The sequence below is a fragment of the Monodelphis domestica genome, chromosome 7 (genome assembly GCF_027887165.1).
Source record: "Monodelphis domestica isolate mMonDom1 chromosome 7, mMonDom1.pri, whole genome shotgun sequence".
NCBI lineage: Eukaryota > Metazoa > Chordata > Mammalia > Didelphimorphia > Didelphidae > Monodelphis > Monodelphis domestica.
The window spans coordinates 101264780-101278273 of record NC_077233.1 but is presented as its reverse complement, the minus strand read 5'-3'; the positions used below and the strand labels follow the sequence as shown (position 1 = coordinate 101278273).

General features: G+C 38.3%; 1 protein-coding gene across 1 annotated transcript in view; it reads right to left on the bottom strand.

Annotated features, from left to right (window-relative positions):
- The window catches only part of PLPPR1 (phospholipid phosphatase related 1), a 323077-nt gene that overhangs the window by 162068 nt on the left and 147515 nt on the right, over positions 1-13494 (bottom strand). Inside the window, 1 exon segment of the mRNA XM_001366620.4 lies at positions 2411-2517. Within this exon segment, the coding sequence (XP_001366657.2) occupies positions 2411-2473 (63 nt within the window). The 5' untranslated portion in view covers positions 2474-2517.

Genomic DNA, 13494 nt, shown 5'->3' with positions numbered 1-13494 from the left:
GGGAGACTTCAGGATGGTAGTACTGGAGGAACTTAGGAAGGGGGGAAGGTTTCGGGGAAAAGATAATGAGTTCAATTTTGGACATGTTGAATGTAAGATATTTTGGGATATCCAGTTTCAGGTATCCATTATGAGAGCCTGAAGGTCAGAAGAGTGGGCAGAATTGGATAAGTAGACTTAAAATTATCAACATAAAGACAAAAACTGAAACCAAGGGAGCATAGAACATAAAAGCAATAATTGAATGAATGTGTTACAAAGAAAAAAATATTCATGCCACTAGGGTGTCTTCCATGTAAAACATCCACAGGATCATAGATCTAGATCTATAAGGGACTTTAGAAACCATCTAGTTCAACTCCGAAGTTCAGAGAAAGAAAATGGCTTGCTCGTCATTCATTTGCTCAATAAGTGTTTATTAAGTACCTACTAAATTCTACCTTCTGTGCTTGGAACTGAGGAAATAATACCAGAAATGAAGCCAACTTTGGCTTCAAAGAACTTATTCTGTAGGAGGGAAACAACATGTGTGTGGAAAAATATCTGTGTGTATCTGTGTGTATATTATATGTGTGTGTGTGTCATACAAAGTAATTTTGAGTAGGTGGACAGCACAAGAAGCTACAGTGATCATCAGAACAGGAGTCCTGTCAAGGATATGCTCACTCTTTATAAGATTGCAGATACACTGAAATAAAGAGATGAAAGTCAGTTCTTTGATTTATTTTTGTGTTTGTGTCAGGTTAAGCCACAGGAAGACTAATTTATATCTCTATCGCCTGCTTTACCAGTCAAGCTCATCATTCACGCATTAGAGGGCTGAAAATCTTCAGAGATGGTTGCTCTAGGCTATAAATTAAACATCTTACTCTATGGTGTGGTTCTCTTCTGATTTTTAAGCAAATTTAAAATAAAATTGCTATTGGGGTATAAAGATGATGACGGATGACTTATTCCTTATCCTATTTCCCCTCAGCTTACTTGATGAAATTTGTTTTCTGTCACAAAGAAATAAGAGTTGAAACATTAAAAATGTGATAACAAAACATTCTACCCAAATCCTTTGATGAATAGAAAAGAATGAAAAGGAAAGACTTGAATGAGACTTTCCCCACAGCAGAAAGATTCTTGCTGACCTCCTTCCTCCTGTCCTGTCCTGTCCTGTCCTGTCCTGTCCTCTATTTGTTACTTTAAATATCCAATTGAACATGTTGATTTCTACCTCCATAAAATTTATTACATTCTTCCTCTTCTCTCCATTCACCTTCAGGTCTTCAGTATATGAACTATTTCAATAACTTCCTATTTCATCTTCCTGCTTCCTCTCTACCAATTCCAATCCACCTTCCACAGGCATTCCTACAGTGCAGGTCTGATCATATTACTTGATAAATTATAGTGGATTCATCTTATTTTAAAGATCAAATATAGATTCATTGGTTTGGTATTTAAAGTTTTTCACAGCTTTCTCCAATATATATCTGTCTAACTGCCCTAAAGGATCAAGTACTTAATAATTGCATATTTAAAAGCTGACCATGTCACACATTTAAAACATGTGGTAAATGTTCCAGTTGAAACCCCCAAAAGAAATAGCCAAATGTATGGATGTTTGGCAACTATATATATACATAGATAATAGAAATACATAGACATATAGACATACTACATAGAATATATCTATATATACATACATATGTGTGTATCTGGATATCACTTCACAATTGACAAAGGCTCTCATACTTTATCTGTCTCGATCCTCACATAGGCTCTTTTCGTGAATAAAGATGTTTTAATGACTATTTTATGAATAAAGAAATCCATACATGGAATAGTAAACACTTGCCCAAAGTTAGGCATCTTTTAGTAGGGAAAGAGCCAGACCTCAGAAATATGGACATCAATATCTTATCAATGTCTTTCAAGAAGAAATTTTAGGAAAACACTTTGTTTGGATTAGTACATGGCCAAGGGAGGGTTCTTCCAAAATGCATGCCTGCCTACATAACCAATAATGCTATATCCCCTTGGACTCTGGGAACTCTTGCTTTCTATCCAATCCACCTCCTAGCTGCCCTCTTTCTATATTTCTTTCCATATTCAATATTCATAAACTAAACATTTTGTTGGAAATAACCTCTTTGAGTTACCACTTGAAAGAAATGGGAAAAACAAAGAAGTGTTTCTCTTGCACCCTACAGAAGCATAAACTTTCTTGTAGTTGGCTTCTCACTGAAGGGATGATACTCCTAATGAATTCATTAATTCTTTGCTAATGTCCATGAGATCACATTTAATTCTCATGAGAACCAATTGTTTTCAACCGAACCAAGCTGGAGACTCACTGGAGCATAATGAAATGGTCTGCTGTTGCTGCAATATTTTCACAGGATTGAACCACTGTGCTTACCTCCACAAATATGAAACAGGGGATGATGGAATAGCTTCGTTGTGTGTTGTTTCCAATAGCCATTTCTTATCACAGGATGGGAGGCGACACTCTCAAACTTGTATAGGCTGGAAGGAAAAGAAATAGCACAGGGTAAGAACAACTTCTTTCTCTGTGTGTCTTGCTAGCTAGATGGAAGTAGAGAAAGCTCTAATTTGGGGTTGAGATTCCTCTAAATATTGGTTCAAAGAAGCTGTCTACATTATGCTAAAATAGTCACGCACACCAAACCACAGCAAATCCGAGCAAGTAATCAACTATTCCAGTAAAGCATTCTTCAAACCACTGGAGCCAGGTTAATTTAGTCACCAGCTGCTTACCTCAGTGGAAGAAAAGCTCCCTATGCCCTGGGCTTAACAAACAGACTCCTAACATACTTGAAGTGGAACTCAGTCTTCTGCTTTACATAAAGGAATGATATGGCATTTCCCTGATCAGTTCTCTCTATTTACCAAAAGGGAGCAGCTTAGACATCCTGAGAAGGTTGCTTAATTATTTATCTGAATCTCTGCACCCATCTTTATGTATAAGATGACATATCCTCAGTAGCAATTTGCTCAGTTGTGTCTGACTCTTCATGACCCAATTTGGGGTTTTCTCAGCAAAGATATTGAAGTGATTTGCCATTTCCTTCTCCAGCTCATTTTACAATGGACAAGGCAAACAGGGTGAAGTGACTTGCCCAGGGTCATACAGCTAGTAAGTAGCTGTATGAGACCAGTCAGGAAAATGCCTTCCTGACTCCAGACCTGGCACTCCATCCACTTCATTACATGGCTGCCTTTAGTAATAGCTTCCAATTTCTGTAGAGGCATACAGCTGACAAAATTCTCTGGACATCCCAACAGGGGTAAGTTGTGAGAATATTATTATTCCCATTTTATGTAATGAGATTCAGAGACACAGAATGACACCCTAAATAGCATGACTAGTAAACAGCAGAGATGAAATCTGAACCCATATCTTCTGTCTACAAGCATATACTACTTCCTTTCAGCTCTTCTTAGAGGCGAACATAACATATCATTATCCTGGGAGGGTTGTCCCATGAGAACACTCTCTCAATTTCTTCAGCCCAGCTCTTTATTCAGTTATAAATCAAATTGTACCTTGTAACTGAGGGATAGGTTCATATATATATTATTAATAAAAGACTTATTTTTATAAGCACTTTAATTTAAAAATTTTAAATATAAATTCTCTCACTTAAAGCTCATAACAATTTAATGGGTTAGGTACTATTCTATGAAATAGAACCCAATTTGTAGGACTTTTTTGCAGGAAACAATTTTCATTAATAAAAAAGCATTTACATATAAAGATAGCTGGCCATGGCAGTCCTGGCATAGTAGCCAGAATGTTCATCTTCAGATCAGGGAGACCTGGGTTCAAGTCCCATCTCCAGCTTGGACACATATGGGCTATATGTTCCAAGGCAATATAAATAGTTCCAGAGGACATTTTTTGCATGGACTGCTCCTCTGTCCAGCCACCCAAAGCAAGCATTTCCTCCCTCCACTCTCTGGAGTAATGAGAGGGCTCACAGGCAGCTTGAAGCTGCAGTTTGGACACATGAACTTGAAAAATTTGCCAATCCTATACTTGGTGTGTTTCCTCTCATACATGAAGCATGCAATAAAAATAATAGCATGGAGGGGTGACTAGGTGACTTGGAGAATTGAGAGCCAGGCCTAGAGATGGGAGGTCATGGGTTCAAATCTGGCCTTTGACACTTCCTATCTGTGTGATCCTGGACAAGTCACTTAACCCCCATTGTCTATCCCTTACTGCTCTTCTGCCTTAGAAACAATACAAAAGTATTGAATCTCAGACAGAAGGTAAGAGTTGTTTTTTTTTTTAATAGCATGATTAAATAAACAGCTCTTATCTTTTAAAATTTGATCTTCGATTTCCGGTCAAGATGGCGGCTTAGAGAAAGCTAAAGTTCAGATCTCCTGAAACCCTTCCTTACCGATCTCAAACCGAATGCTCCTAGGGCACCGAAATTCAAAACAATCAACAGCATAGACCCCGGGAATCCTCCTCTTGGACTTGGACCTGAATCAAAAGGTACTCCCCCCCCCCAAAAGCCAGAACCCGAGACCACTCAGACCTAAGGGGTAGGCAGAAGGAAGGTCCTAGAACCCATCCCCCCCAACCCAGAGCGCCGAGTCTTTTGCTTGAAAGCTTTGGAATTTGGCAATTACATTCCTGGGAGTTGTCTTTTGGGGGTTTAGTGTAGAAGGTGTTCTGTGAGCTCTTTCAGTGGCTATATTGCCTCCTTGTTCTAGAATCTCTGGGCAATTTTCTTTGATTAGATCTTGTATTATGATGTCAAATTTGCTGTTTATTTCTGGATTTTCTGGTAGTCCAATTATTCTTAAATTATCTCTTCTTCCTCTATTTTCCAAGTCTGTCACCTTGTCAGTGAGATATTTTATGCTCTCTTCTAATTTCTTGATCTTTTGGCTTTGCTTTATTGATTCTTACTCTTTTACCTGCTCGTTGTCTTCGATTTGCCTAATTCTGACCTTTAAAGCTTGGTTTTCCTTTTCAGTTTGGTCAAACCGGTTTTGTAGTTGCGTGAAATTCTTTTGCATTAATTCCCATTTTTCCTGCCAGAAGGCTTCCATCTTTTTCATCATTTTCGATTCAAATTCTTCAAAAGTTTGTGGAGAGTTTCCATTTATTTGGAAGGTTTCGGCACATTTGCTTGTGTTTCCTCTTCTATCTCCTCTGTATTTTGTATTTTTGCTCCATAAAATGTGTCCAAAGTTGCCCCCTTCTTGTTTTTCTTGTTGTTTTGAGGCTTTTTTGCCTCTGTGCTTTTGCCATCTCTATCTGAGTGAGGGGGGCTTGCTTTTCTGTTATCTGTCTGGTGTTCAGTGGCTTTAGCCCCAGGCAAATTGTCTGTCTTCCCCAGGAAGCCTGGAATTGCTGGTGTTTCGGTGTTTCGGTGTTATTACCCTCCTTAGTTCCCTCCCAATGCTTCTCTGTTGCCTTCTATGCTCTGCGCCTGGCTTGACACTCTCAGATGTATTTCAATGCCTTTGCTGTCCAGAGGAGCCTGCACTCTGAGGGGGAGGGGCCGTGGCTTCCTGGAGCTCCAAGGGCTGGTGATAGGATTAACCTCAGACTGAGTATGCCCTGAGGCAGGGACCTTCGGTGAGACTCAGATGGAAGGATCTGGTCAGGGGGCTACAGGCTCCCCCCGTCTCTCTCTGTTTCCCTGCTGTCTGGGTGCCCCCGTGACTGGCTCAGGTTGTTTTCAGGGTGAGGCCTTCAGAATAGCCGGCTCCCGAGGCCCTTTTGCCTGCCCTGAGGTTCCTACTGCTGCCTCGGATTCAGCGCTCTGGGGTGGGGGGGATGGGTTCTGGGACCTTCCTTTTGCCTACCCCTTAGATCTGAGTGATCTCGGGTTCTGACTTTTGGGGGGCCATACCTTTTGATACAGGTCTAGGAGTAGTGTTCCCGGGGTCTATTCTGTTGTTTGTTTTGAATTTCGGTGCCCTAGGAGCATTCCGTTTGAGATCGGTAAGGAAGGGTTTCTGGAGCTCTGAACTTTAGCTTTCTCTAAGCTGCCATTTTGACCGGAAGTCTGCCTTTAGTATTAATGGTGACATTTGACGGAATATCAAAACAAACAGGCATTTGGTCCACATTTTCCATCTGCCCCAGGAGAGAGCCATGATTTTTATGCATGCTGAGATGTACAGTACACAACTTAAGGTTTCAAAGCTGATAGTGCTCAAATAGAGTGCGAATGCAACTTTCAAAGGTACACAATGGGGGGAAAATGTTGCACAATATTTATAGGGCTAATAAGGTATTGTACTCTAGCACTTACCATGGTGTCTGGCACTTAGTAAGCACTTAATAAATGTCTGTTGGTTGATCTAATTCACTTCTTTTATTTAATGATGAGGAAATTGAAACTCTTAGAGTTGGAGATGTGCCCAAGGTCATGCAAGTTAGTAGACCTAGAAGACATGTCTCCTGATGACTAGAATAGTGCCCTTTCCAATACATTACATTTCTTTATAATTTGTTGAATCTCCTCATGAGACAAGTTTGACTAACATGAACTGGTTTTAGATTTCTATAGGCTTAGAACAGTGAAAGGGAGAAAAAAAAATTGTCAGCCATACATTTTTTTTTGATGGAAAATCTCCACCATTCTTCACCCCCAAACAAACAGATGAATATGGGAAAGGGAGAGCATTCCTATTTTTCTATGTATTTTGTACCTTTTAGGTTTATTCCTTAATGAACAGAGTGGCTATGAACCAGATGGCAACATACTTGGGAATGTAGGATTACTGACTTTTGTTCTATTTTCTGTAAGCATGCTAGTTCCAATCAAGGGCATTTTTTTTGTATTTGATTTCCTGAAGTAGTAATATCTAACATTATTTTTCCCTCAAAAGACAAAGAAACTCAGGATTGAAAAAATGATGTATATATATGTATATGTGTGTGTGTATATATATATATATATATGACTCTATTACACTTTATTATGAAGATACAACATTGTCTATTGGAATGAACACTGGACTTGATTGAACCTGAAACAATTGATCTTGAGTCATGGTTCCAGATTACCTTGGACAGAATCACAGATTTAGAGGTGGAAGAATCCTTGGTTCACTTAGTGCAACTCTCATTTTATGGAGGAGGAAATTTAAAAAAAGAGAGGCTATGTGATTTGCCAAACAGATGCACAGGTAGTAAGTAGCAGAGCTGAGATTTAAATCATTAGACTGTGAGCTTCTCCAGGTCAGGGACTATCTGCCTGGCACATAGTAAGAGCTAAATAAATGCTTATTGTCTGTATTGTTTGAATGACTTACTGACTGACTGATTCAAGTTATCTTACTCCAAGATCAGCGTTCTTTCCATTCAACCACATCATATGATTCACGTTTCTGAGTCTTATTCTTCTATTATTTAAAATGGAAATGATAAAAGTTGCACCACTTAGCTTTTAGGGTTCTTTCAGCATCAAATATGCTTGAACATATGAAAATACTCTTTAAACCATATATTATGGACTAAGACTAAATTTAGCTTAATTCAGCAGGTGCATGGCTTTAAAAATGCAGCAAGTAGTCATGAACCATAATCCAATTAAGAAACATTTTAATAATTAAACATTAAAAACACAATTCAAGAAGAATGTAAAATACAACTCTCTTTTCACAGTCATCAGAGTAGGAATTTAAGGATGTAATCTTTAGGTAGCCAGAGCTCAAAAAAAGACTTCTGACTACCTTTTCCAGTTTCCAGCTAATCCTTTTATATTTCAAGCCACTAGGCAGATAAAGCACTAAGAGAGGTGGACTTAAGGGGTAAAGTATAGGACTGACTATGGATGCAACAGCTTCAACAATCCCAGGGAACTATTGGAAGATCAACAAATAAGGGAGTCCTATGACAACATAAACGCTCCAAGACGTACCAGGGTTTCTAGTTGGATTTTTATTATCCCTTCCATATAAAAGGAGTTAGGGCCCTTGTGGTCTGGAAAATCCACATAAACTTTCTTATCAAAGAAGTCTGAATTTTTCTTTTTTCTTTTATGGGGTGTTTATAGTATCTTACTATAAATTTTGAGTTAAATATGCATTTCTGAGTTTCTAAAAATTTTCTGTGTCATCTGCTAGGCTCCATATATTGTCTGTAGCTTATGCAAAACTCCCCCCAAATTACCATTTAACTTTTTATTCCCACTCACAATATATTGAAACTGAAATGGGGAAAGTTACAATATGGAAGGGATAACTGTGTATCTATTATCCATTTACAGATGTGCCCCTAAGTTGTCCCCTACAGACTTGCAGTTATATTTGACTACTTTTCAAAAGGCCAATTTATTTGGTGTATTTATGGAAGAGTTACTTGAACAAGGTAGCTGGAATCAAATATATGTTGATGTCAGAACTTTCAGGTTTACAAGAGCTAGAATCACTAAGATCTTGTTCAGTCAGGTCTTTATTGTTCTTAGGTTCATATCTGAGCATCATTATATTCTTGTCTCTTACCAGTGCCATTAATCTAGAGACACAATAGCCCCAGTTCTGTTACCTGCAGGTAGATTCAGATTCATTACTTTGACATTTTTGCTTGTGATAACTGGCTGAGGTAGTCATTGCTTTGTCAAGTGCAAACTAACATGAAGTGTCATGGCCTAGAATTATGGAAGAAATAAGATTCTAAAATAGAGGAGTAAGAATAATCATGTACATAACTTGGAGACATTTCTTCCTCAGAGTTCCCTAACCTTCTGTAAAAAAAGGCTATGGTTGCCAAATTGTAATAATTATAATTAAAATTATAAGACTATTAGTAGTGTTAGTAGCTTTATTATAGCAAAGTAGAGATAGTAAAGAGAGGGAAATGTAGGAAGGAGGCAAAGGGTTGCCTAGCTTACTACCATAAGTGCTGATCTGATGAAATCCAGTTCATCCCTCCCTCCTGACAGGGGTGTAGTCTCCATTCAGAAGAGTGGGAGAGTCTCAGCCTTCAGAGCAAGAGTGTCTCTTCAGCAAGTGTGTCAAGCAAGAGTCTCAAGTAAAGTGTCACCAACACAGGAATCTGAATCCTAATCTCCACCAGAATCTGAATGGGAATCCCAATGTCTTTTCAGAAAGAACCACCAGCACCAGAGTCCAAATCCCTGAGAGCAAACGTGAATCGGAACCCCTACTTTTTGCTGGGTCTTACCTTATAAACATTTTTCTCCACTCACTAGTTCTCCCACATCACATCTCAGGAACCAATCATAGTTCCTTAATTTGTCAGGCACTGCCCAGCATGAGCAGTGCTTGTGGGATCAATTTCCTGTATTATTTGTTTCAACTTCCTTTCTCTGAAGGTGTGCCTGTATTTGCAATCAATGCTAAGGGATCTTCAAGTTTCTAACTGATTACATTAAAGGTCACTGATTGATTACATCAAAGAAAACAAAGGGAGAGTAATTCCCTTTTCACAATCTCCCCCTGTGATTCTATTAGGAGATAAGCATGTTGAAATCTACCCAACTGAGGGTTTTGGGAGATTAACATGCTTCATCTCTCTAGTGAATCATTTCAAATAACCAGCTAATACCTCTAAAGATTCTCTTATCAGAGGTATATAGAATATTGCATTTTCTAAGGGAAAATTACATCAATTTGGGGATAAGAGGGAAAGAAAAGAGAAAGAAAATATAAACATTGGTTGATAGACACATTGTCAAAAAGTCAATTAGGAGGCATTTCCCTTTGGTGAAATAAATTGTGTTCAACCCCCTTCAGTTCAATTCATTATATCCCAAAGTTCATTCTGGATCTTTTGATGCAGTATATGGTTTCCACAGGCATTCTTATGGCACCTTCTCCAAACAATACACTTTCTTAATTCAGGGTGTTGATGAGTTTCCTTTCCTGAAATTTTTCCAAAAGATTTCAAACCTTGGATTTCAAGATAATTATACACTTCTGTTGTGTCAAGAACCCCTTTGCTACTCTAAAGAAATCTATGAACTCTTTCTCAGAACAATGTTTTAAAACATATACAACAAGACACATAGCATTAAAAAGAAATTAATCAAATATATCATTTTCTTTTCCATCTAAGTTCATGGATGCCCTCTCTCTAAGAAACTCTGAAGGTCTGTAGACAGCAGGTTAACAACCCCTATTCTAACTGGTTGCCATCATTTCTTTTTGCAATTTTGCCTCCTAAACTTCTTGTTTTCCAAAGGCATTAGACAAGTTCTCTACTAATACCCTGCTTTGATGCCTCATCATCAAATGGAAATTATCCTAAATTCTTGAAGATTGTGTCAATAGGATGAAAGTTTTGACAGGTTATTCCAAGCTAGGAATGTGGTGACCAACCCCCTTTATAAGGGCCAGCATTTAAGATCTTAGATACCTCAGGACATTGGAATGCAGGTCACCAAGGGAAAGTTCTTCACAGCAAAAAAGTAAATGTATTTACTAAGATATGAAGAAACTGTTTCATGCATCAGAGCACCAAAACTGATGAAATCATCATTTAAAAAAAGGATTAAGGTATGCTAAGTCCCTTTGAGACCATGGCCTACTATGTCTAACTTCTCTGGGTCTCAGCCTATATATGCATAAAATAAGGGGGATGGACCAGATTTATCTCTAAGGTTATTTCTAGTTCTTAAATCTGAGATTCTAAATAAGAGTGAAATCCCTCAGCTATCAGTTGCATTAATTGTACAGTTGGGTTTGTTGTTGTGTTCTCTGCAGGATTCCTTTGATCCCCTAAAAATCAAAGCCAGGCAGCACCCACCCACTATTCAGTCATTAATTATTTCTCTTGGATCTTGTGAAACCTGCTGAGAATTCATAGGAAATAAGTGAGGGAAAAAAATGTTGGGAGGACTACCCTTTCATTACAAGGATTTTCAGAATGGTGACCACATTGAATGAGTATCTAACCAAGTTATTGCTCTATTTCATAAAGACAGAAGGACAAAGGATTCTATTCTATGGCTAAACTAAGACTGGGAGAATTTCAGGTGACTACAGTGATGATGAAGATTTGATTAGTCTAGAACTTTCCCATGGAGCCAGATGAGCCAGTGATGAATAAAACACAAGAGAAAGTGGTTTAAATGTATGAATGTGGTTTGAATGAGTGTGTATGGCATATTACATTTAAAAAATGTCATATCTTCCTATTGCCATTGCTTTGCTATGAAGGGGCATATGCCAGATTCTTATATTAAAAATAACCTGTTAGGTAGGTAGATGATAGATGAATCAAGAAACAGAGATAGAGATAGATTATTTATTAAGCACTCAAAACATACTAAACACTGGGAAAACATATACAAACAACAAAGAAAAGTGTTCCTTGCCTTAAATGAGCTTATATTCTAGTAGGAAAAAAACAATATTTAAAGGGAGCTAAAATGGTGGAGGAGGGGATGGCATGAAACCATTCAGGGACATAGTAAAGTCTAGGTAGTCATGAGCTATTCCAGGTTTGATGAAAATATGAATAACTCTCCAGATGGAAGTTTGGGGAGGAGTTAGCCAATTAGAGCAAGTGGCTGTAGGGGTGGAGGCCTCATCAGCATGAGAAGGTTGCTGGGTTGGAGGGAGAGAGATGATCTGGGGAATCATGGAATGAATGGTCTGGGTATTTTAATAGCCATAGTCAATCCCTGGTGAAAAGAACGTTCTTCCTTGCTTAGCCTAGAGTTGAAACCTATGGATTCCTTAGAGCTACACTCTTCCCCAAGAAAACCTCAAAGCCTGAGTTCACCATCCTACCTTGGGTTCCATCCTATGCTCACAGAAAACCACAAAGCTCTCAAAAAAGGATTAGGAGCCCAAATCTAATGCTACTACAAACTAGTTTCAAAAACGGTGACTCTTGAAAAGCACAAAAGAGGTTCTTTTATGACACTTAGTTGCAGTTGCATGTATCTTATCTATTTTCTCTCTCAGCAAAACTCTACTAATTAGCTCATATCACTGGTATTGGTGGACTCCTTGTATATTATATGCCAAGTATAATTTCCCACCCAGAGAAAGCGTCTTTCATAGGTGACCCCAGGCTGGTGTAAGCATTCTCCAGGCAGGTATAAAACCCCTTACTTTGACAGTCTCCATGATACATGGAAACCTGACAACCTCACTTCCTTAGTTAATTGGCTACTGCTGATCATTTTTGTCTTCTTTCAAGGGGCAGAGCTATCGTTGATATAAACAAAGCATTTTAAGTTGCTCAATAGTATACAAAAAGTGGATATGGCAAATGGCATTGTTTGCATTAAGGAAATCTATACTGACCTATGTTTGGACCATATTCTATCTTTTTGGAATTCTTAGTCTGTCTTCAGGATTATGAATCATAATTTACCAGGTGGCTAAACTAAAATCCTGTTACTTTTTCCTACTCAGTGGGAGTTTTCCAGGAAAAGTGGATGTGGACAATGACATCACGTTTGCACCTCACAATGAATGTGCAAATAGTGAATGCAGGTAGAGCTCAAGAAAGTAACCATAGCCATCAATACTAGGTCAGAAGAACATATTGCCTTAAAGTTTTCATAGTACTGTATTCAACTAATTGATGTCTAAAACATTCCCAAAGTGTTTATAAAAATCAGTCATATGTTTATGTTGTTATATATCATATATTATTATATATTATCTTAAGAGAATGTATTGAAGTATTGTATTGAAAAGAGAGACAAGCATGTGAATAACCCTACCCAGAAATAATTGTAGGAGATCAGAGTAGAGCTTCCAATCTGCCAAGGTCTAAGGCAGATTGTGTTCTTATCTGGGTGGGAAGAAACAGAAAATAGATTTGTAGCTTCTTAGGTGTCTATACTGTTATCTTTCAAAGGTATTTAGTGCCTTTCAGGGTTGCAGAAGAAGGAGTTTGGCATAGTAGAAAGACTTGGCCTTGGAACCTGGGTTTTAAGCACCTTCTCTTACACAAATTAGCTATGTGACAGGGGACAGGTCAATTAATGTATCAGGGTTAATCTAGGCATCTCTCTAAGTTGCTGAGAACCTCCAATTAGCAATGGTAGAAGGAGATCCCTTATGCACTCTTGTAAGAGTTCTATATTATTAATTAGTTAAATCCTGGATCCACTCTATCCTTGCCTCCACTGGAGTCCATAGAGCAAGTTCTGTGCCCGGGCTGCACATTACAACTAGTCCATCTTAACCTCTTTAAGTTTCAATTTCATAATCTATAAAATGAAGGGGTTGTCCTGGATGACCTGAAAAGTCTTGTCCAATTCCAGGTCTATGCTACTCTAATTACCCCATGACTATGTGTCACACAATGGGGCATTTAAGCTATTCACGCAGTGTTTGTTGGATATCTAATTCAGGCCAGCTCTGGTGAAAGTATAAAGCCAGTAATGTCTGTCTTTGTAACTTACATCTATTTCTTCTTCTAGTGCCCCTTTCTCTAGGCACCCAGCAACAGTGCCAGGCACCTGGTAAATATCTGATAGATATTTGATTGAAGGAAATCAATTGGCATGACCTAAA